The 20,508-nt window shown below is 36.6% G+C and overlaps 1 protein-coding gene across 1 annotated transcript in view; it reads right to left on the bottom strand.

Moving 5' to 3' along the window:
- The window catches only part of LOC107695829 (basement membrane-specific heparan sulfate proteoglycan core protein-like), a 126,310-nt gene that overhangs the window by 50,437 nt on the left and 55,365 nt on the right, over positions 1-20,508 (bottom strand). Inside the window, exons 4-25 of the mRNA XM_016495897.1 lie at positions 12,764-12,873; positions 12,438-12,496; positions 11,934-12,094; positions 11,055-11,093; positions 10,091-10,219; positions 8,605-8,775; positions 8,347-8,466; positions 8,120-8,251; positions 7,466-7,610; positions 6,220-6,377; positions 5,802-5,972; positions 4,332-4,498; positions 3,909-4,088; positions 2,760-2,956; positions 2,449-2,593; positions 2,205-2,332; positions 1,824-1,910; positions 1,647-1,711; positions 1,319-1,380; positions 615-755; positions 340-513; positions 47-226 (exon numbers count right to left, since the gene is read on the bottom strand). Coding sequence (XP_016351383.1) covers positions 47-226; positions 340-513; positions 615-755; positions 1,319-1,380; positions 1,647-1,711; positions 1,824-1,910; positions 2,205-2,332; positions 2,449-2,593; positions 2,760-2,956; positions 3,909-4,088; positions 4,332-4,498; positions 5,802-5,972; positions 6,220-6,377; positions 7,466-7,610; positions 8,120-8,251; positions 8,347-8,466; positions 8,605-8,775; positions 10,091-10,219; positions 11,055-11,093; positions 11,934-12,094; positions 12,438-12,496; positions 12,764-12,873 — 2,921 coding nt within the window. The remainder of the gene's footprint in view (positions 1-46; positions 227-339; positions 514-614; positions 756-1,318; positions 1,381-1,646; positions 1,712-1,823; positions 1,911-2,204; positions 2,333-2,448; positions 2,594-2,759; positions 2,957-3,908; positions 4,089-4,331; positions 4,499-5,801; positions 5,973-6,219; positions 6,378-7,465; positions 7,611-8,119; positions 8,252-8,346; positions 8,467-8,604; positions 8,776-10,090; positions 10,220-11,054; positions 11,094-11,933; positions 12,095-12,437; positions 12,497-12,763; positions 12,874-20,508) is intronic.

Here is a 20,508-nt window from a genome sequence, read left to right as displayed (position 1 = left end):
TGTATATATATATATATATATATATATATATATATATGCAACACACCTCTCTAAAAGGCACGGTGATTGTGGCTGGTACTCTAGGAAGTGGTTTGGTCTGTGAATAATGCTCCAGGACGATGCCGCTGCCTTGGAGAACCACATCAGGTCGTCTATCAATCACTAGTGAACGAGCCTGTGGCTCATAATGCATCCTGTACTGCAGTTCTCCACCATATGTTGTGACCTTTACACAGGACAGAAAAACAAGTTTTGAAAAACAGCACACTGACATGTGCCATATTACCTGACAAAGGTCAAATTGTACATATGGCATTGTATTGCATTGGATGTTCTCACCTTGTCCCCTCTAAAATTCTGAGGCAGGACCCAATAGTAGATGTCAATAGGGATACTGGTGAAGAATCGGTAGACCACCTCTGAACTTGCTCTCTGGGTGATGCCCTCAGAGATGGTCCTAGTGTTTGCTGCATTGGAAAGGGTGAAGAGCTGGCCATTGACACCACCTCGAACCTTCAGATTAACCAACAAATATATGTAAAAAAACAACATTAAAACAACCATTCAAAATCACTTACAGGTACAACTATGACAAGATTAGAGGATGTGGTTACCTGATCTCTGCTCCAGGTTGAACTGGCACACTGTTTTGTAACTCCCATACAGAAACACTGCAAGCAACCTTCAGGATTATCAGCCGCCAAATTAAAAGCGCCATTCTTACACTCATCACAAAGAGCACCAACCACATTGGCCTGCACAACAGAAGATCCAACACTGTTTGAATATTTATATTCTACTGAAATTGTTATACACTACCATTCAAAGCTTGGGGTCAGTAGGATTTTTTTTTTTTTTTTTTTGAAAGAATTAATACTTTTATTTAGCCTGGATGCAATAAATTGAAGTTAAAGACAAGACATTTATCATTTTTAAGATAACAATTTCAAATAAATATTGTTCTTTCAAACTTTCTATTCATCAAAGAATCCAGAAAAAAATGCATCACACTTTCCACAAAAATATTAAGCAGCACAACTGTTAACACTGATAATAATGTTTCTTGAGCAGCAAATCAGTACATTAGAATGATTTCTGAAGGATCATGTGACACTGAAGACTGGAGTAACGGCTGCTGAAAATTCAGCTTTGCCTTCACAGAAATACATTACATTTTAAAATATATAAAGATAGAAAACAGTTGCTTTACTGTATTTCTGACCAAATAAATGCAGCCTAGGTATGAGCATAAATCTTTCCGATTCCAAACTTCCTAATGGAGATGTATTTAAAAAGTAACTGTAGTGCAATTTAATACCTTGCAGTAGCATGGTTTGCTGATGGGATTGATGGTTCCTCTGTTATCACACTTGGAAATCACTGAACAGGGACAAGAACACCATATGGTTGCCAATTACACCTGGAATGCTTTGAACATCCTGGCCACGAACAGCTGGCATTGCAGCATACAGTGCACTGAGTATTAATCATTATCTAAAGCTTCACTTGACCTTCAGGGTAAAATGAGGCAGAAATTCCAAGAAAAGAAATAGCTAAAGGCGAGTAAATAAATCTTGCCTCTAATATTAATCTAATAAATAATTTACTACCACAATTGTAAACAAAAATGAAGGAAAAATGCTCACGGCTAGCAGCAGGGACACATTTGCCGTTGGGCTGAATAGGGTTGCCATCATATCCTGGAGCACATCTGTGGCAAAAAAATAAAATAAAAAAATGCAGATGATGACATATTTCTTATGCACTCAGCACCACAAAATGTAGTGTTGAAACAACAATATGCAAAAGAGCTGCTCCATTACTTCTCACAACGTCGCCCTGTGTAACCGGGTCTGCAGGCATCACATGTTGCCTGGTTGTCATGGTCCAGGAAGCAAGTATCTGAAAACCTTTGAACAAATCAACAGACCAATTTAACATTAACAAAAAAAAGATGTTTTGTCAAAGTTCCATTCAAATAATCTAAATTACTATTACTATTATTAATACTAATAATATATCATCATAAGTATTTTCAGAATTAAATTATTATTATTATAAATCATTTAGATTATATCATGTTAAATACAGATGTTTAAAAAAAAAAGACAAAAAAAAAGATAATTTTCAGAACAACATTATTCTATTATTACATATTATTTTAGATAATTTTTATATTATATACACAGGTTTGATATCTTTACCGTCGAGACGTCTCTGTGTATGGACAAGGACAGGGTTTGCAGTCATCATATCGTCCTCGACTTGGGTCACCGAAGAAGCCAGGCTTGCATTTGTCACACTGAGGTCCTTCTGTGTTATGCTGACAACTCTGTCACATGGCATTTACACGTCAGTGTGTGATGTACAGCTATCTACTAACTGATGTAGTGTATTAGCTATCTACATATTTATAATGCATAGAAACATAGAAACCCTTATCCTTACCAGACAGTGTCCACTAATAGGGTCACAGGCACTGGCATGACCATTGCAGTTACAGCCAGCGCAGATGCCCAGGTAGGGTCCAGGTGCCCGCTCAAAACCAGGGGAGCAGGACTCACAAGACAGGCCTGAATACCCAGCAGGACATCTGTTTAAGATCAACAATTTGCACAGATTAACACTTTCACACAGAATTCTCAAAAAAAAAAAATCAGCATCTGGATTTTTAAAGTGACAAAAGAGGTGATTTAAGAGGAGCTTGACATTTTCTGACAGACCTGTAATCCTATCTGTTGATTTAAAGGCACACTAACCTGCACTCCTCCACGTCTCTCGGGTTCCCCTGCAGGGTGAACTCTTTGCTGGTGGTATCCATGCTGATGTCACTCAGACTGACACTGGCCATGAGGTTGTCATAAATGGTGCGAATGTGGATGCTCTCCAAATTGGCCAAGGTCATCATGAGGTCATCACGAGTTACTGCTCGTCCTGAAGAGTGCTGCCAGTTTTCCTGAGACACAGAGACAGAGAGGTGAATAACACTAACAAGCAACACTGCTGCAAAACCACTGTAAACAAAAATATATTTTAAGAATCACTATTTGTTTGTTTTTTATGGTACATGGTATTAATACAGTTTTATTTGTCAGTCTTACACAAATGTTTTAGCAGTGTAGAGCTGGCAATACTGCAAATTCATAAATATTTTACATTTCATAAAATATGCATAAAAAAATAAATTTTACATTTGATGAGCTTTTTAGACCAAAATAAATAACCCTGAGTTCTGTCAGCATCTCTTGTCAACAGCAAGTGTATGCCATGGTTATGACTTCAAGTTTTTTTCTCAGTACTTCAAAGCATAACTGTTAATTACAATACAAAAAAATTCAAATAAAAATTATATACACAATACAGTTCAAAATTCTGGGGTAGGTACGTTTTTTTTTTATTTTTTTTTTATTAATGATCAAAAGTGACACTAAAGACATTTTTTATATTACTAAAGTGTTCTATTTCATATAAATGCTGTTCTTTTGACCTTTCTACTCAAATAATCTTGGAAAAAAATGTGTCACAGTTTCCACAAAAATTAAGCCATTTTCAACTGTAATATTAATAATAGGAAACATTTCTTGAGCAGCAAATCAGCATATTAGAATTACTGAAGGATCATGTGACACTGAAGACTGGAGTAATGCTGCTGAAAATTCAGCTTTATTATCACAGGAATAAATGACATTATAATATTTTAAATTAGAAAACAGTTATTTTAAATTGTAATAATGATGTTTACCAATATTAATGTTTTACTGTATTTTTATTTTTTTTTAAATGAAGCCTTGGTGAGCAGAAGAGTCTTCTTTCAAAAGCAAAAAATTGTCACATCTTTGAATGATAGTGTGCATATATTTTATAAAAATATATTTTATATACTTATGCATTTCACATATGTGGCTCACCTCTGTAAACTTGATCTCTCTATGGTTGATTGTGTCAGGTAAAGTGGGGTCGCCTCTGCGGTAAATACATTTCTGCCCGTTGCCGCTCAGCACAACATCAGGTTTCTCCTTTGGTTGCGATCCATCTCGCTGCAGTGAGTAACTCACCTTAAACTTCAGATAGCCTCCATACGAGTCGACCTGCACAACACAGACACAGTGTCCAGAATACCAAGACGTCGAAGAGCTTCAATGCATATTTCACACATGCTTCCCAAGACAATCTAGCTACCACATCACAGTGACAGTGAGAGAAGAGACAGCAAATGATAGGGAGAAGATGGAAATGGGATTGAGCAAAAACAGGAAGATACAGATTAGTCAATGTTTTATTGAGCTCCTATCTATATTTGTTCAGTAGAGTAGTGAGGAGGGGAGAGAAACCTTGTTGCCCAGGAACTGGCGAGGCAGAGACCAATAGGTGTCTTGATCGAGGAAATGGCGAGACAGATCCACTAGCTGGAACTCCTCACTCTCTGGATTGATCAACATCTGAGTGTTGGAGAGATGTGGTGGAGTGCTTAGACCATTCGGAAGTGACACATTGACTCCTGTGGATTAAAAAAAGACAGAGACAGACAAGAGAAAAGTAGTGTACCATATTTTCGTATATCCCAGTGTATTATTTGTTACTTTAACCCCAATAAAACCTACTGTATCATATTTGATATGCAAATCTCTAAGGCCTCTAAATTATAAACACGATCAAAACTTTATTGAAAAACCTGTTGTACATAATCTACTACATGCCTCTTAGTTGACAGTTTATACTTTTTTAGTATTATTCTAAAAAAATCCACCTTTAGGTCATGGTGCACATCTCTTTTTACTATGAAATTTGTAAAGGTTTTAGGGCTGCACGATAAATCGCATGCGATATTTAACGCGCATCTTATCAGTAAAGCCGGTTTTGTAATCAGCGGTAAATCTCCATCACCTGCGTGCTTTCACATTGAGCAGCATTAACTACACAGAGCCGTTGTTCACTGACGAGCTGCGCAAAAAATCGCGTGAATATGAACGTGGTTTTGCGCAGCTCATCAGTGAACAACGGCTCTGTGTACAGAACCGGCTTTACTGATAAGATGCGCGTTAAATATCGCATGCGATTTATCATGCAGCCCTAGTTTTAATAAAGTAAATATAAGAATAGCTTTTATTCTTTTAGTAATATTTTAAGATGAACACTTACTGGACTAAAGCAACTTAGGTTTACTTGATTATCCATACAACCTTTTTTTTTTTTATTGTGCTAAATTGTGTCTATCAAATATCAGGTTTTTGATGAACATTTATTTATACATCTATCAATCATCATTGTTTTGCATTGCATTATGTTTGTTTAAAATATGTTTTGCCCCCCACAATTAAAACTATAGAGCTTTGATCATAAAGCGTGTAAATATAATTCTACAAAGACATAGTACTGAGATATGGAGTGACATCTGATATTTAAACGCATTTTATCTAAGCAATCTGCTATATAGTTATAAAATTTACAAGATTACAAGCTAACTGAAATTCATCTTTGTGGCCATATAAATATCAGCAACTGCACCGAATTGCATATTTTTGCTTCAATTTATACCTTGGAACAAAAATGGCTTGTTTTCCACCTTGAGCTTAAATGACACTCAACTAAAAACATATTTTTTATATATTATGTCTAAACACTCAAACTGTTCCATTAAAAAAATCTGACTAATATTTCATATGTCAGGCTTTACAGGGTTAGTGATAAATATCATGTGTTACACACAAGATGACACCAAAAGTTGCCACAACATCTACATTCTCCAATTGTAAATCCATAAACATAAATGGAAAACTCCGAATTTTGAATCAGTTGAGTACCTTTGAAGTCATCCTCCTCTGTGAAGCGCAGTGTGATTTGGCTGCGGTAGTGACCGGTGCTCTGACAGTTCTTTGTGATGCCAAAACAGAAGCATGGCATGCAGTGACCGCCCACGCTAAAGTGCCCATCACGGCAGTTACCTGCTAACACGTACAGAGAGGATGACACAACTGGACAAGAACGACATGGAAGACAAAGGATGGTAAGACCACCACCGTCAGGTTTGAGCTGGATCACAGTCATCATGAGACCACAATGTCACATCATAAGGTCAAAAAACAGTAGGATAACCTGTGTCTCGCAAATAAAAGATGACATCTTTCTTCGGAAAAGAAATGCATCAGATGAGAACAAACATATAATACAGAATACACAGTAATCCAAAGATGTTCGCACCATATGGAGCTGGTGCAGTACCTGGGTTTGGTCTCTGAGACAGGCTGAGGACCCCATCAGGAATGGCAAACACTAGGCCTTTAGCGTTGATGGCCTCACAGGTGTACGCGCCCTGGTCACCTTCCTTCACGTCACGGATGGTGATCGTTCCTCGCCCATTCTCATTGCTCATTGTGATTCTGTCAATAGAATCATGTTTAAATTAGGGCAGTTTCGAGACCCCAGCATTCAGTTTCATTCCTTGTCCTCTGTCAAGCTGTTTTTTAATGAAAGAATGCGTCCTATGTGAATGGTTCCAACGAAATAATATTTCATTTATGGTCAATGATGTGCTTGTTTAATGTGTTAATTTAATGAATAATAATTTATTGCAATAAAATTAACACATTCGACTAACAGTCCTAGTTTAAAAATTTACATATTCATGCTCATGACTCAGGAGCCTACTGTGCTTATTTTAATGTATTATTTTAATATTAATTATTTAATTACACATTTGTGTTGTGTGTGGTTTTTTTTTTTTGGTTTTTTTTGCTGTGTATTTTATTTTCTGTTTTATTCTATGTAATTATTTGGGGTTTTGTTAATTGAAGTGCCTTTGGAAATGTAACTTGTGACAAATGGGTCTGCTATCTGTATAATTAGTAGTCCATGTAGAAAAATCCAATAAAGAAATGAACAAAAACAAAATCTGGTTATGAAAGACAAATACAAAAACTTTGCCTTAAAAATGCTAAAAAAATTTAAAAAAAATCACATTTGACAGAAAAAACCTACAATAGCCTAGAAATGATTACACAGAAGGAGAGCACATGCTGAGGAGCAAATTAAATATCATTCTCTGGTTATATATTAATAATGTCCAATAATTATTATGACAAATAATAATGGCAAAGAAGCAACATCAGAAGACGATCTCCTCTGAGATTCAATAATTGGAAAAGAGACAGTTCACAACCTTTTTGCCAAAATACAACAGTCCGTTTCTTATTGAGTACATGAAGTATTGCCCTCTGTTTTCACTTAGACTAGTGCTGAAGTTATTCATTTACCTATTTATAGAGTTCAGCAAAGAGAGTTCTGGGAATACAATAGGAATTGATGAAACCACAAGTATTCTTAACTTTGCATTTATTCAGTCTTTAAGAGAATATGGACTCTATGACTTCAACATAGATTGTGGACTGTAGATTGTGATTTAACATAGATTGTGATCTTGATCATTTCAGAGTTTTTAATCCACAATGCTTATTACATCCTAACCTACCTGCTATTGGTTGGTAAGTGTCCCCAATTAAGACGCCATGTGATGATGGGAACAGGCACACCAATGGCAGAACAAGTAAAGGTCACAGTGTCTCCCCGCGCTGCTGTGATGGACTCTTCTGGCGGGACGGTCACAGTGGGAGGTGCTTGGGTACAATGAAAGAGAACGCATAGTATAACCATTTTACAGTACAATCAACTTCAATCTACATATTTTACTGTATTACATGAATGCTAACATAGTAAAAGAGACATATGGACACAAGAAACCACACACGCAGCAAGTCTTTGATTCTAAATTGGCAGCCTGGGACAGCAGCACAAGTTTTATTTGGCAGATTCATTCAGTGAGATCAGCCAGCCAGAGCCCGGAGGCACTGCTGGCAGAAACAATACAAAAGCAGCCTGTTAAATAAGCTACAAGCGCAAGATATAAGGGATATGAGATCTATATGTTACTGAAAAGCTGTATGAGTGAGACAAAACAAGCTGGTGGACATGAATCTTTCTTTGCAGACCATAAATACACCATTTTCAGGATTTGGAAGTCAAAGTGAGTATGACAGTGAAAAATAAGTGGAGACAAAAGAGTTATAGTGTTTGGAATGACATCAATGTTTACTTGTTAAAGATTAATTTGATTGTAATGCCTTACCACAGCCATATTCATCAGAGCGGTCGGCGCAGTCCGGCTCCTCGTCACACTGGTAACTGGCAGGAATGCATGTGCGGTCAGACAAACACACAAACTGCTCTGGGGCACATGTGTCCCCTGGACGTTTAGTGGCTGAAGGAACAAGAAAAAAATAAATCAATTATTAGCAAAGTGAGTTTTTGTGTAACAGGTTTCCATCTGTGGATGGAAGCTCGTGTCTGACTTACGGCAGTTCATCTCATCTGAGTTGTCCTGACAGTCATTATCCCCATCACAACGCCACAGTTTCAGGGCACAGCGGCCGTTCTGACACTTAAACTCATTGGGTTCACAGGGAGACGGAGTTCCTTTGCAATTACAAATATAGTTGTATAGTAAATGCAGAGTTCAGACAAATATTATGACCAGCATAACATGCTTGATTATAAATAAATGGTAAATGTTATGGTTACAGCACACTTGTGTCCACACGCCATTTGTCCTACCACAATTGAACTCGTCGCTGCCATCAGTGCAGTCCGTTTCACCATCACACACGTAGTCCCGTGAGATACACTGTCCGTTCTGACAGGCAGCCTGGTCTGCACGGCAGGGTCCTGGGCCAGGTGGGGGTCTGGTTTTAGGAGGCGTAGGTGGAGTAGGGCGTACAGGAACACCTTTGAAAATAAATGATATAATTAGGGCTGTCAATTAATTAAAAACACAAATGAAATTAAATATATGCTAACAATTGAAAGGAATAGTTCACCTAAAAATGAAAATTACCCCATGATTTACTCACCCTCAAGCCATCCTAGGTGTATATGATTTTTATTCTTTCAGACGAATCCAATCAGAGTTATATTAAAAAAATATTCTGGCTCTTCCAAGCTTTATAATGGCAGTCAATTGTGGTCGAGATTTTGAAGCCCAAAAAAGTGCGTCCATCCATCAAAAAAAGTGCTTCACGCAACTCCGGGGGTGTTAAAAAAGGCCTTATGAAGTGAATCGATGCATTTGTGTAAGAAAAATATCCATATTTAATTTATAAACCGTAATCTCTAGCTTCCGCTAACTGTCGTACACGCTTTCACGAGAGAGCGGTGTTCCAGCGGATGACGAATGACGTAGGCGTAGCGTAAGCTCTGGTGAGAAGAGACAAATGCGGAAGCACAGAGGAGAGAGCAAAACAAAACACCGGTCATGAATTAGATGAGGATTTGTAAAGGAAAATGTCAGAGGATTTTGATACAAGTCAAGAGGAAACAGGTTTTCATTAGCTGTAAACAAAACTTGGTTCTCACGAGACTATAGCATGTTCTCTACGTCATCAGCTGGAACGCCACTCTCTCATGAACACGTGTATGATAGTTAGCCAAAGCTAGAGATTACGGTTTATAAAGTTTTAAATATGGATATTTTTCTTACACAAACGCATCGCTTCACTTCATAAGGCCTTTTTTAACCCCCTGGAGCAGAGTGGAGCACTTTTTTTGATGGATGGACGCACTTTTTTGGGCTTCAAAATCTCGACCACAATTGACTGCCATTATTAAGCTTGGAAGAGCCAGAACATTTTTTAATATAACTCTGATTGGATTTGTCTGAAAGAAGAATGTCATATACACCTAGGATGGCCTGAGGGTGAGTAAATCAGGGGCTAATTAAAATTTTTGGGTGAACTATCCATTTAAAGCCATTACGGTGTCAAGCATCGTAAAGCACTGAATATACACTACAAAAAGTACCTTTAAAGGTCAATATTTTGTTTGATTTATTTACATATTATTGAAAAAAAAAAAAACAAGATCCTATGCAATGTATTAAATTAATATGTTTCATTGCCAAAAATTGAATAGAATACAAATATATATTAAAAATAATAGAAATTTTATGGATGATATCAAAGTGCATTTAGATGGTGTTAGTCAGTTAAATTAACAAAACAATGGCACTCATTTCTGAGCAAAATGAGGAAGCAATCTCACTCACGACAGTTCATTTCATCACTCAAGTCACTGCAGTCAGGCTGTTTGTCACACACATACTCCACAGGGATACACGCAAGCCCATCCTGACATCTGAACTCATCTGACAAACATTCTCTGGCACTGGGAATCACTGAGGTGGTAGAGACACATATTCAATGCTGTGACGCACTGTACGCAATGTAATGCAGTGATCCAAGAAAAACTGTACATGATGCTTTGTTGAAAGATGTTTCAATGACTCACTGCAAGCCTTGCCATGCTGGACCTGCCATTTCCAAAAATATTTTGTGTTGGAAAATCTGCTTCCAACACAAAATCTGTTTAGCTTTTATAGTCTTAATAGAAAGAAAGAAAGAAAAAATAAATCCAATTTGGATTGATTCCAATTAAAGTCAGATTTTTTTTTTTTTTTTTTGCTTTTGTAATGCACAGTCTGAAGGTCAGATCAGTTTTCTTTTTTTTTTCTTTTACAAACTGTAGACAGTCAGTCCTGAAGATTGGATTTGAAAATCAAATCAGATTTATGTGCAATGTGAACAAAGCTAAAGTGCAAATCTGTATAATTCTGACTTTTCTATTCAGTCCTGAATTGTCTTATCTGGTACCTTAATCTGTAAAAAGTAAAAATATGGAAAGCTTGGACTGGAAAAACTTCAATCTCAACACATGAAAAACAAAACTAGATATTGCAAACACAAACAGGTTACATCGTCTGAAAATGATACTTCAAGATAGGTGCATTCCTGACATCAGCTTCACTTCAAATCAAAGACAAGCCATGCAAAGCCTTTTGTTCTTCTGGTCATACTCAGGTCTTCATCATAGTGCACACATGCATATAGGTTTCATTCTTTATACAGCCACTACATATGCTGTGAATTCCTTCAGTTGTCCTAAGTAAACAAGACTGGACTGTGTTCTAATGCATTATTGTCTCCATGCAGCAGACCTGGTTGAGGACAAACCTGGCACAACGATGGGCTCCACAGGAGGAGGAGTATCAGCTATGAACCAGACCATAACCAGACAACATTATCTATACTACATTGTTGAATGACGACTAGTTCTTTACAGAACTGCAAGAATTAATAGTTATATAAACCATAAAGGGTAAAAATGCAAGTTTGGATTTGACAATAATTTTAACACATTATCAGAATGATTATTATTGTTGTTATTATTATTATTATTCTTTTTTATAACGCCATGTCAGCAGCAAGGCTATCTTCATGACGAGAACAAAGTGAATAACAGGAGTCATACAATTAACAACATTTAAGACTAATACAAGACAAAACTTCTAAAATACCTTCAGGTGATTCTATATATATATATCAGTTAAATACATATCTCTGAATAAAAATGTTGCCTATTAACATTTAAAACTGTGCAATCCAGTAAAATATGTTTAACAGTGTTATGAAGGCATGATGGTGCTTCTTCACCTTTCAATAAATAAGGTGTGCATTTTGAATAACCTAAATGATTCCTAGTAAAAAGAACCTGATCATACATAGATTTGGAATTACTTATTCTACGAGTTACTCCATATAACTTATTTCTGTGGCATTTATCCCATTTCCTCTGCCACCTGTTATTAATATAAGAGTTTATTGCTGGTCAAGGTAATTTTTGTTGTTTATAATAATAGTAATAATAATAATAATGATGATGATGATGATGATGATGATGATAATTGGCTTATTACTACTATTAATGTTATTATTCTTATTATCATTCAGGAATTTATAAGACTGCAAATATAGTGTCTGTTATACTGTTTGTTTATAAATAAATATTAATATTAATATTATCAAATCAAACTATAAAAAAATGGAACATACCTTCTCCAAGCCGTCTGAACTGGAAGCCTATTACTGAGGTATCGTAAGAGGCAATGGTGCCGTCTTTAACCACTGAGAACAGGACATCACTGATCTGTGTTTCATTAGAGTTATTATCCGAGCCGACGTCCAGCTCCACAAACACATCTTTGTCAATTTTCCTGCAAATGTACACAGAGCACAGTTCATCAAAACAACAGTCCAAACAAACCACAAAAACCAACTTAAGATGGTTTGTTGGTATCCCAAGTCTGGTCTGTTTGCTGTTTTTACAGAAGGTTTGGACACCAGCATGGCCAGGCTAGAAGACCAGCTGGTTTAAGATGTTTTTGAGCAGAGTGATCATACTAAGTCCCATAATGCAAAAACAGGACTTGAGTATTTGACTATTTGAAATGAATTATTTGAAATGAATTCCCTAATGATTATAAAGGTAACCGACTATGCTTATACATTAGAAGATGCACTATTACATTAGTGTTCAAAATTGAAAATGGTGTTTACTTAATGAGAACCACATTGACTGATTGCTGTCCTGGTATCCTGTTGTAGTCAGACTCAAGCTGTGGAGAAGATAAACACCATTAATCACCACATACTGGCCTTGCCTTACAAAGTACTTCAGTCTCTGTGCATGATATTCTAGTTTTACAGCTAAATACTGATTTAAACATTAACACAGTATAGACAAAAAAAAATTGAAAATCAGAGGACAGGCATGAGATCAATAATATGAACCAATCGGCAGGTGGAGCACACCCTTAATTATCACTGTGAAAACTCTCTTGACGTATTTCTTAAGCTCACAGTTATTGAGTAGATGCACATACCGTATCGACAACAGCAGATGATATCTCTATGAAAGCAGGAGAGTAGATGTCATCAAGTTCAGGCCCATACTGGAATGAGTTTGTGAAGTTCACCAGTGCCCGATAGTAAACTAGAAACAAGGCGGCAGCTGTCAGACTCACAATAACAGTACCAGAGAATAATCATTACACCTAAGATGGCTTGAGGGTGAGTAAATCATGGGTGAATTTTCATTTTTGGATGAACTATCCCTTTAATATTACTGCTAATATACTACAATAATTATCTTTACAATTGTATCTTTTATGAATTGTAAATTACAATTTGTAATTTTTTTTTGTTGTTTTTTTATATTGTATAGATTTCATATTACATATAGAAATTATTAATATAAATTTATTCTTTAAACTTTTTTACTATACAAAAGTTAGTTCTAAGCAATGGTATTACAATTATGTCAGAAAGTTGATCATTATTTTCATGTTATGGCTGATAATTAAATATACGGACTATAAATGTCCAATAATAAAATTCTGCACTGTTTTGTCTAAATAAATCAAAAATAAAACACTAAACACTAAAATATGTCATATTAAATTAACTACACTTGAATTCAGACATCACTATAAATGTACAGCATAAAAAAATGGATATTCATTTTAAAATCTACTAAAGATTACATTTCACAGTGTTATTAAATTATTAGTGTTTTTAAAATTGAACTTTAACGGAGGATTAGATGACAGAACTTTCTTTCTTTCAAGGTGATATAAATGTAAAAATGAACATGAACTTAAATATACAATTTCTACAGATATATCCAATACTGATGAATACATAAAAATATATAATATAATCAATATACAGTACAGGTAGATCATGCTTGTGTGATATTTCTTAACTGAAAATGTTAAGTTCATGATGTTTACAACTGGGGAAGAAAAAAACTCATAAACCAGTCTAAGTCTGTTTGCTGGTTTTAAATTTTTTGGCCACTTTTCAGTCTGGGAGTCCAGCTGGTTGACTAAATGGGAGATGAAAAAGACCAGCCTAAACAAACTAAGACCTAAAAAATGACATGAATAAACGTAGGTGAAACAACAATATCAAACATGCTCTAAAGACAACTGTTGGGTGGAGGCACACCAGTCAATGACCAGACGAATTTGGTCATTAAAAGGACAAATAATAATTGAAAACTACAGCACTACAAAATCTATTCAGAAAAGGTTCCAGCATTGACAATGCCAATTCTTCTGAAAAAGCTGCCGTTCAATAACAAAAACAAATATATGCTATTAGCTTGTGCCTACAGCCTCACAGTAAGTCAACCTTTAAAAAGCTCCAGCCCTTTTACTGCCCTCCCAGCAGCTCGCCTGGGTAGGTTTACCCGATTTCAGTTTGTCAAACTGAATTAAGAAAGGAAGTCAATATTTGTGCTCTTTCTTGCAGTTAGCTGCCACGCGCCACAGTTCTCCAGCAGTCATGTTTAATGCGACTGCCAAATGCACACGCAGCTTATATACACAGTCACATATATCCCTAACAGACTCTTCTGACCTTTTACTCTTCTTAATGACTTTATAGATTTATTCCAATTGATAAAATAACACAGAGATTAATTAACTTGCTTTTCACACCATCTGGACACCTGCTGTCACAGTCCGGTCAAATGTATTTGTCATGCACACATGGTTTATTGGAAATTAGCACTTACTGCTGACAGGATTTGGGAAAGAAAGTGGCCCAGAGCTAATTCTTTCCTAATTGCGCAATACATTGATACACGATCGCCTGCTTCCTTAATGGCAACCTCCACTCCTGCTCTCATTACCGCGAAGAAAGTTAACTTTGGTCATTAAAGGACAGAGAGGGATAAAAACAAAGTACATTTACATTTAATCATTTAGCAGACGCTTTAAGAGTGCCAGAAGGTCTTGACTGACTGCCTTTGTCCAGGCTGTAATAGTCTGTCTATTGTGACTAGGGGTGGAAGGGTTGGCAGAAAAAAATCGAACCGTACGGTTCTCCACACACGGTTCGGCACGTGCTAGGACCGCGGTTCAACTTAAATCTGACAATGCATCTGTAATATGGTTTGCTATAAATAACACGTAAAACAGACAGGGTTCTGCTAATATATGTTTCTGTTGATGGATGCGCATTCTGGCTTCCCAATACATTACAACAACAGCGATGAAAAAAAAAAAACGTGGACAAACCATTCACTCTTGTTCAATGCAACTGCCGTATGCTGGAATATGAGCATTTATTCCGTCATCACCCGGGTGCTGATAGCGCGCGCACACAGGTGAGACCTGAACAGCACACGTTGATATTTGTGTTTAAGCTAAACTCGTTTAAGCTTCGCCAGTTTAAAGGGGTCATATGATGCGATTTCAATTTTTCAAAATTTCAAAACGCGAAAACCCGCGCCTCAGAACGCATGCAAATATTAAGCTTTCTCTGAAGTATTGTGTTTAAATGGACAAATTCAGACAAAAATTATGTCAAAATGCCCGTCTTGGTAAGTATCCTATAGCAGACATAGCCGGCTGAACGTACTGTATCAGTGCATTCTCTTAAAGTGACAGCACTTTCTTAATATTAATCAAACAGCAACAACAAAGAAATCACTCACTGCTCTTGATTGAATAGCTTTTGTAACTTTAATAAAGATTAATCTTTAATTTATACAGTCAAATATGCAATGCTGTTTTACATTTCATTACTTTATTCAATTTCTGTACCTGAAAACTAATGTTAGACCTACCTAACAAAAAAAAATGAAAATCACAGTTTATTTTATTTGTATCTTTACTCTATTGTATTTATTTGTGCTGTTGCTTGTAGTTTTATTTGACAGTATAGTTTTTGCCTAAACATAGCACAAATGTTATACCGACATAACATTTATGTCGTTAAACCATACCGAAACCGTGACTCTAAAACCGTGATACAAACCGAACCGTGAGAAATTTGAACCGTTTCACTCCTAACTGTGACGTAACAGAAAATACTGACAGAGGAAAGGGAACATCAAATAGTCCCGTCAAAGTGTTGGCACTGACTCGTGATTAATCGAATCGCTTGTGTGGGCACACTGTAAAAGCATCAGCCTCTCTCTTTGGATGGCTCAGCCTACCCAGTGCCTGTAATCTCGTCTCGGTAGTTCTCGCTAATAAGGCTGCAACTCCGAAAACCACATTCTCGCTCTAAAACAGGGCAAAGCCCCATTCAGACTTTCTGTTTAGGAAATCCCCAGTCGAACACCAGCGAGGGCACTGAAACCGCATTCGGAAAAGGCATTGAAAGCATTCCAAATGCTTAAGTCATAAACTCTTCTCGCTATACAACAGCATAACTTTGGCAGCTTTGTGGGCCGAGCCCTCGACGGGACACACGGAGGCCTGTGCAGAAGACAAAGAGCTGATTGAGCCAATGCGGTCTGTCTGGCCTTTAAAGCATGAGTCTTTCAACTCAACTTTCATTCCCCTCTCTCCTCCTCCTCCTCCTCCTCCTCCCTCCAAGAACCCTTCACACTGAATCAAACACTCAAAGTAGTCTTCTTGTCTTATTTTGCAGCTCTGTGGAATGCAGAATTGGATGGAGATTCGCTGATTTGTCTATTCTCAGACACAGACCATCCAAATGTCAAATGTGCATTTGCGAGGGGAAAACCTCCATCCATCATAATGCCACAAAGCCAGCTGGCAGGGCATCTTGTTGTCGTTCTGGACAATTTCACACTGCAAGCATGGCAGTGCGTAACTGGTTTAGCTCATGTTTACTGCTCTGAGATCATACAAGCAAATGTGTGAATGCATAAATTAGAAGTGAAAATGAATGTGGGTCAGCAAACATGCAGAAACACAAAAGAAAAAAAAAACAGGAAATTATGTCATAGAGTAGTGGTTTTCGACCATTGTGACAAAATTCCAAATGTTCAGGTATTTTAACTGTAATCATGACAAAGATGCTTGTTTTTAAACTTTTTTATTAACAGACTTTGGATGTATTAATATAATAAATGAATTAAGCACAATTCATTTTGTTTTCAAAAACTGTATGTTCTTGAACAAAATCAACCGTTATTGAGGGGAGAAAAGGAATAATTATACATCTTTTAAGTATACATCTTGATTTTAGATTATTTTAATATATTAGTATCGATTTATTAATTTAAATATTTAAGTCATTCTGTGGACCTCTTGGAACCCTCTAGAAAGGAAAGGGTTGAAATGGCTTGTCAAATGATATTGAATTATATTTATGAATTATTGTTAAATATTATTCTCAATATGATATAAATTGATAAATTAATAAACATGATATCTGTTAAAAATTGTTTACACTTTGAAAATTACATTTTTAAATATTTTTACAAAAATAATTAAGTCACCTTGAATAATATTCACATGTATTCATGAAAATGTTTTATTATTTTTTGCTTTGTTACACCACATGAGCCATTACATTGACATTAAATTGTATTATCTTAAAAATGGATACAAGTTTTTCCAAATGTGTGATCTTTGATGTTCACTCACTTAGCACACGGATCATTTGGATTAAAACTTAGTCGTAAAAATAAGACCATTTATAGGGGCATTCACTATAAACATAATTTATTTTCAACCTTAGGCATACACGACTTTCTGGCGAAAGTGAATCTAGCAGACTGTGTGAAATGCGGTAGACTGTACTATTCTGCATCAGTACAAATACGTACATGCGTTGCGCATGTTTTGTTTGCTTGAGTGTTTCTGCATTATATGAGTGGCTTTGGAATATAAATCGCTGCACGTTTCAGATGAAAAAACTTCTATTTATGAAAATATCACAGTTAGGAGATTTATAGCTAGTGGTTCTCTGCATTTTTACAACAAATTGCGTGACTACAGTATACTAAGCCGCTGCAATGGAGCAGCTCTAATGCTATTAAACTAAAGATGATGTATCAGTGCCTTGCTCAAGGGCACCTCAGTCGTGGTATTGAAGGTGGAAGAGAGTGCTGTACATTCACTCCCCCCACCTACAATTCCTGCCGAACCTGAGACTCGAACTCACAACCTTTAGGTTACGAGTCTGACTCGCTAACCATTAGGCCACGACTAACATTATACATACTCTTTTGGTTTCTGTACCCAATATTTAAAAAATTTACAAATGCAATAAAAATATTGGTATCGGTACTCGGTATCGGCATGTACCAAAAATAAAAGTATCGTTATCGGCCGAGTACTGGAAAAAGTGGTATCGGTGCATCCCTAATATGAAACCAACATGAATACAAAGACTACAATTCTAAATATTTGGCACAAACTAGATTCTCTCTTTCTTTTAGAACATTTTGTCTTTATCGTATACGCTCTTATATGTCACTGACATAACTCTAAGTACTTGAAAAATCGCAACAGAGCAAAACAGGGTGCTACAAAATATGCAGCTAAGATTAAATGGTTCCATTGTTTGGAAGCAACCGTTTTGAAGATAAAGCAACATAAATGAAGCGTTCAGCTGAGAACACAACCTACTGTACTCATGCTGCCCAGGGCTCAAGATGTCCCAAGAGGACCGAGACATGGACAAAGAACTGCAGCATCAGGAACTGAAGTCAAAGTGTCAAAGGAAAATCATTGTGCAAAGAGTGAATGGAACAAGAGGAGAGAGACAGGACGTGTGTGGAGGAGATTTTACTTCAAGGACAGTGGGGAAACAATTAAAGAACAAAACATAAGAAGAAAAGCACAGGAGGACCTCAGAGGACTCTGAGGACCTCAGATGATGGCAACCCTGAAACAACATACAGAACTACCACATTTTGCAATAAGTTTGATTGCATCATATAATAATTGCTGTTAATAGTGTTCATCGTCTGTTTGATTATTTCTTAATTGATTTTTCCGTACATTTCTGCCATATGTACATTAACTGACAGTCACCACTGATAAGCTACCACTAAATATTGTAGAAACTTAATTTGCTGTAAAGTTGCTTTGCAACGATTTGTATCGCGAAAAGCGCTATACAAATAAACTTGAATTGAATTGAAAAGCAGATTTTACATATAGTGACAGGTGCAAATTAGAAGGTTAGATGCATAAAAACAGCTATGATATATTGAACATTTATGAAATATGAGATTCAGTAAAAAATACCCCAGCTGGAGCTGTCACGGTTTAATTGACGCATGTTTTCTATTTTGAATGGCAGATTTTGATTTGTGCGTGTTTAAGAGTCCCATTCCTCTGGCACAGCAGAACACTGACAGTGAACCACTGAGCCAGAGGCAACGCTGCATATGATCAACATCGGTGTATGAAGACACGGATCGCTGCGAGAATTCTCTCAGCCCGTTTTAAATGCCAGCTACAGTTATCTGGGTGGGATCCATTGTAGGTTGCAGGATATCCTCCACTCCAGCCAGTAACCACACTTCCACTATCTGCTTTTAACTCTTCAACGAGTGTATCTGTGAGAGAGAAGAGCTATTTTCTGGGCAACCAGTGGGAGGGCCACATCCTGTTTGCTCTCATGTACTTGAAGACAAGGCAAAGATAATTGGATTTGACGTCAGAATATTCTGATTAACCATTTCTGGTTCCCACCGTAGAGTATTTTGTTATTATTTACTCATCCCCAGGGTGTTTCAAACCTGTATGACATTTTGTCTTTACGTCTTCAGTGGAACACAAAAGAGGATATTTTGAAGAATGTTTCAACTGTTTTTGTGCATACAATGAAATGAATGAAGTCAATGGGGTCCAAAAGAAAACTGTATTGTTTATTTTAGTATTATTTATTTACATCTGTAATATTTATTAATATTTTGAATTAGCTTTTTGCGTATTCATTTTAATTTGAAGTATTTTTACGTTTTATAAAATTGGTATGTTTTAGTAATTTTGTTATGCACGTTTGTCATTTTTGTTAGTTTTTATTATATTTCTATTTAGCTTGTAAAACTTAAATAGAAATATAGCCTTGACAACTAACAGAATTAAAATAAGTAAGTTTTCATCTATAATTTATATTTTTATTTCAGCTTTATTTCAATTAATGAAAATTATGTTTAATAGTTTTAGTTTACAAAAACCCCACCACACTGGACCCCACTGACTTTCATTGTATGGCCAAAAAAAAACAAAAAAAGAGAGAGAGAGAGACATTTTTCCCAAAAAAAAAGTATTACAGCTTTGAACCAAGAACAGAGTAAGCAAATGATAATAAAAACAATTTTTGGTGAATGGTCCCTTTAAATCCACAGTGGGAACCAGAAGCAGTTAACCAAAATATTCTAGTGTCAAGATCTTTCATCTTCATTCACTTTAAAGGGGTCATATGATGTTGTTAAAAAGAACACTATTTTGTGTATTTGGTGTAATGAAATGTGTTTATGCGGTTTAAGGTTAAAAAAACACATTATTTTCCACATACTGTACATTATTGCTTCTCCTCTATGCCCCACCTTTCTGAAACGTGTCGATTTTTTTTTTAATTGACGCATGTTTTCTATTTTGAATGGCAGATTTTGATTTGTGCGTGTTTAAGAGTCCCATTCCTCTGGCATAGCAGAGTGAGCGGAAGCCGGCTTGAGTGAGCGGAGGCCGGCTTGAGTGAGCGGCGGCGAGTGGCCTAGAGTGAGCGGAGGCTAGCTTGAGTGAGCGAAGGCCGGCTTGAGTGAGCGGCGGCGGGTGGCCTAGAGTGAGCGGAGGCCGGCTTGAGTGAGCGGCAGCCGGCGGCCTAGAGTGAGCGGAGGCGG

This window comes from Sinocyclocheilus anshuiensis, unplaced genomic scaffold (genome assembly GCF_001515605.1).
Source record: "Sinocyclocheilus anshuiensis isolate Anshui unplaced genomic scaffold, SAMN03320099.WGS_v1.1 scaffold234, whole genome shotgun sequence".
In the NCBI taxonomy this organism is placed as follows: domain Eukaryota; kingdom Metazoa; phylum Chordata; class Actinopteri; order Cypriniformes; family Cyprinidae; genus Sinocyclocheilus; species Sinocyclocheilus anshuiensis.
This window is presented reverse-complemented; position numbering and strand designations above follow the sequence as displayed.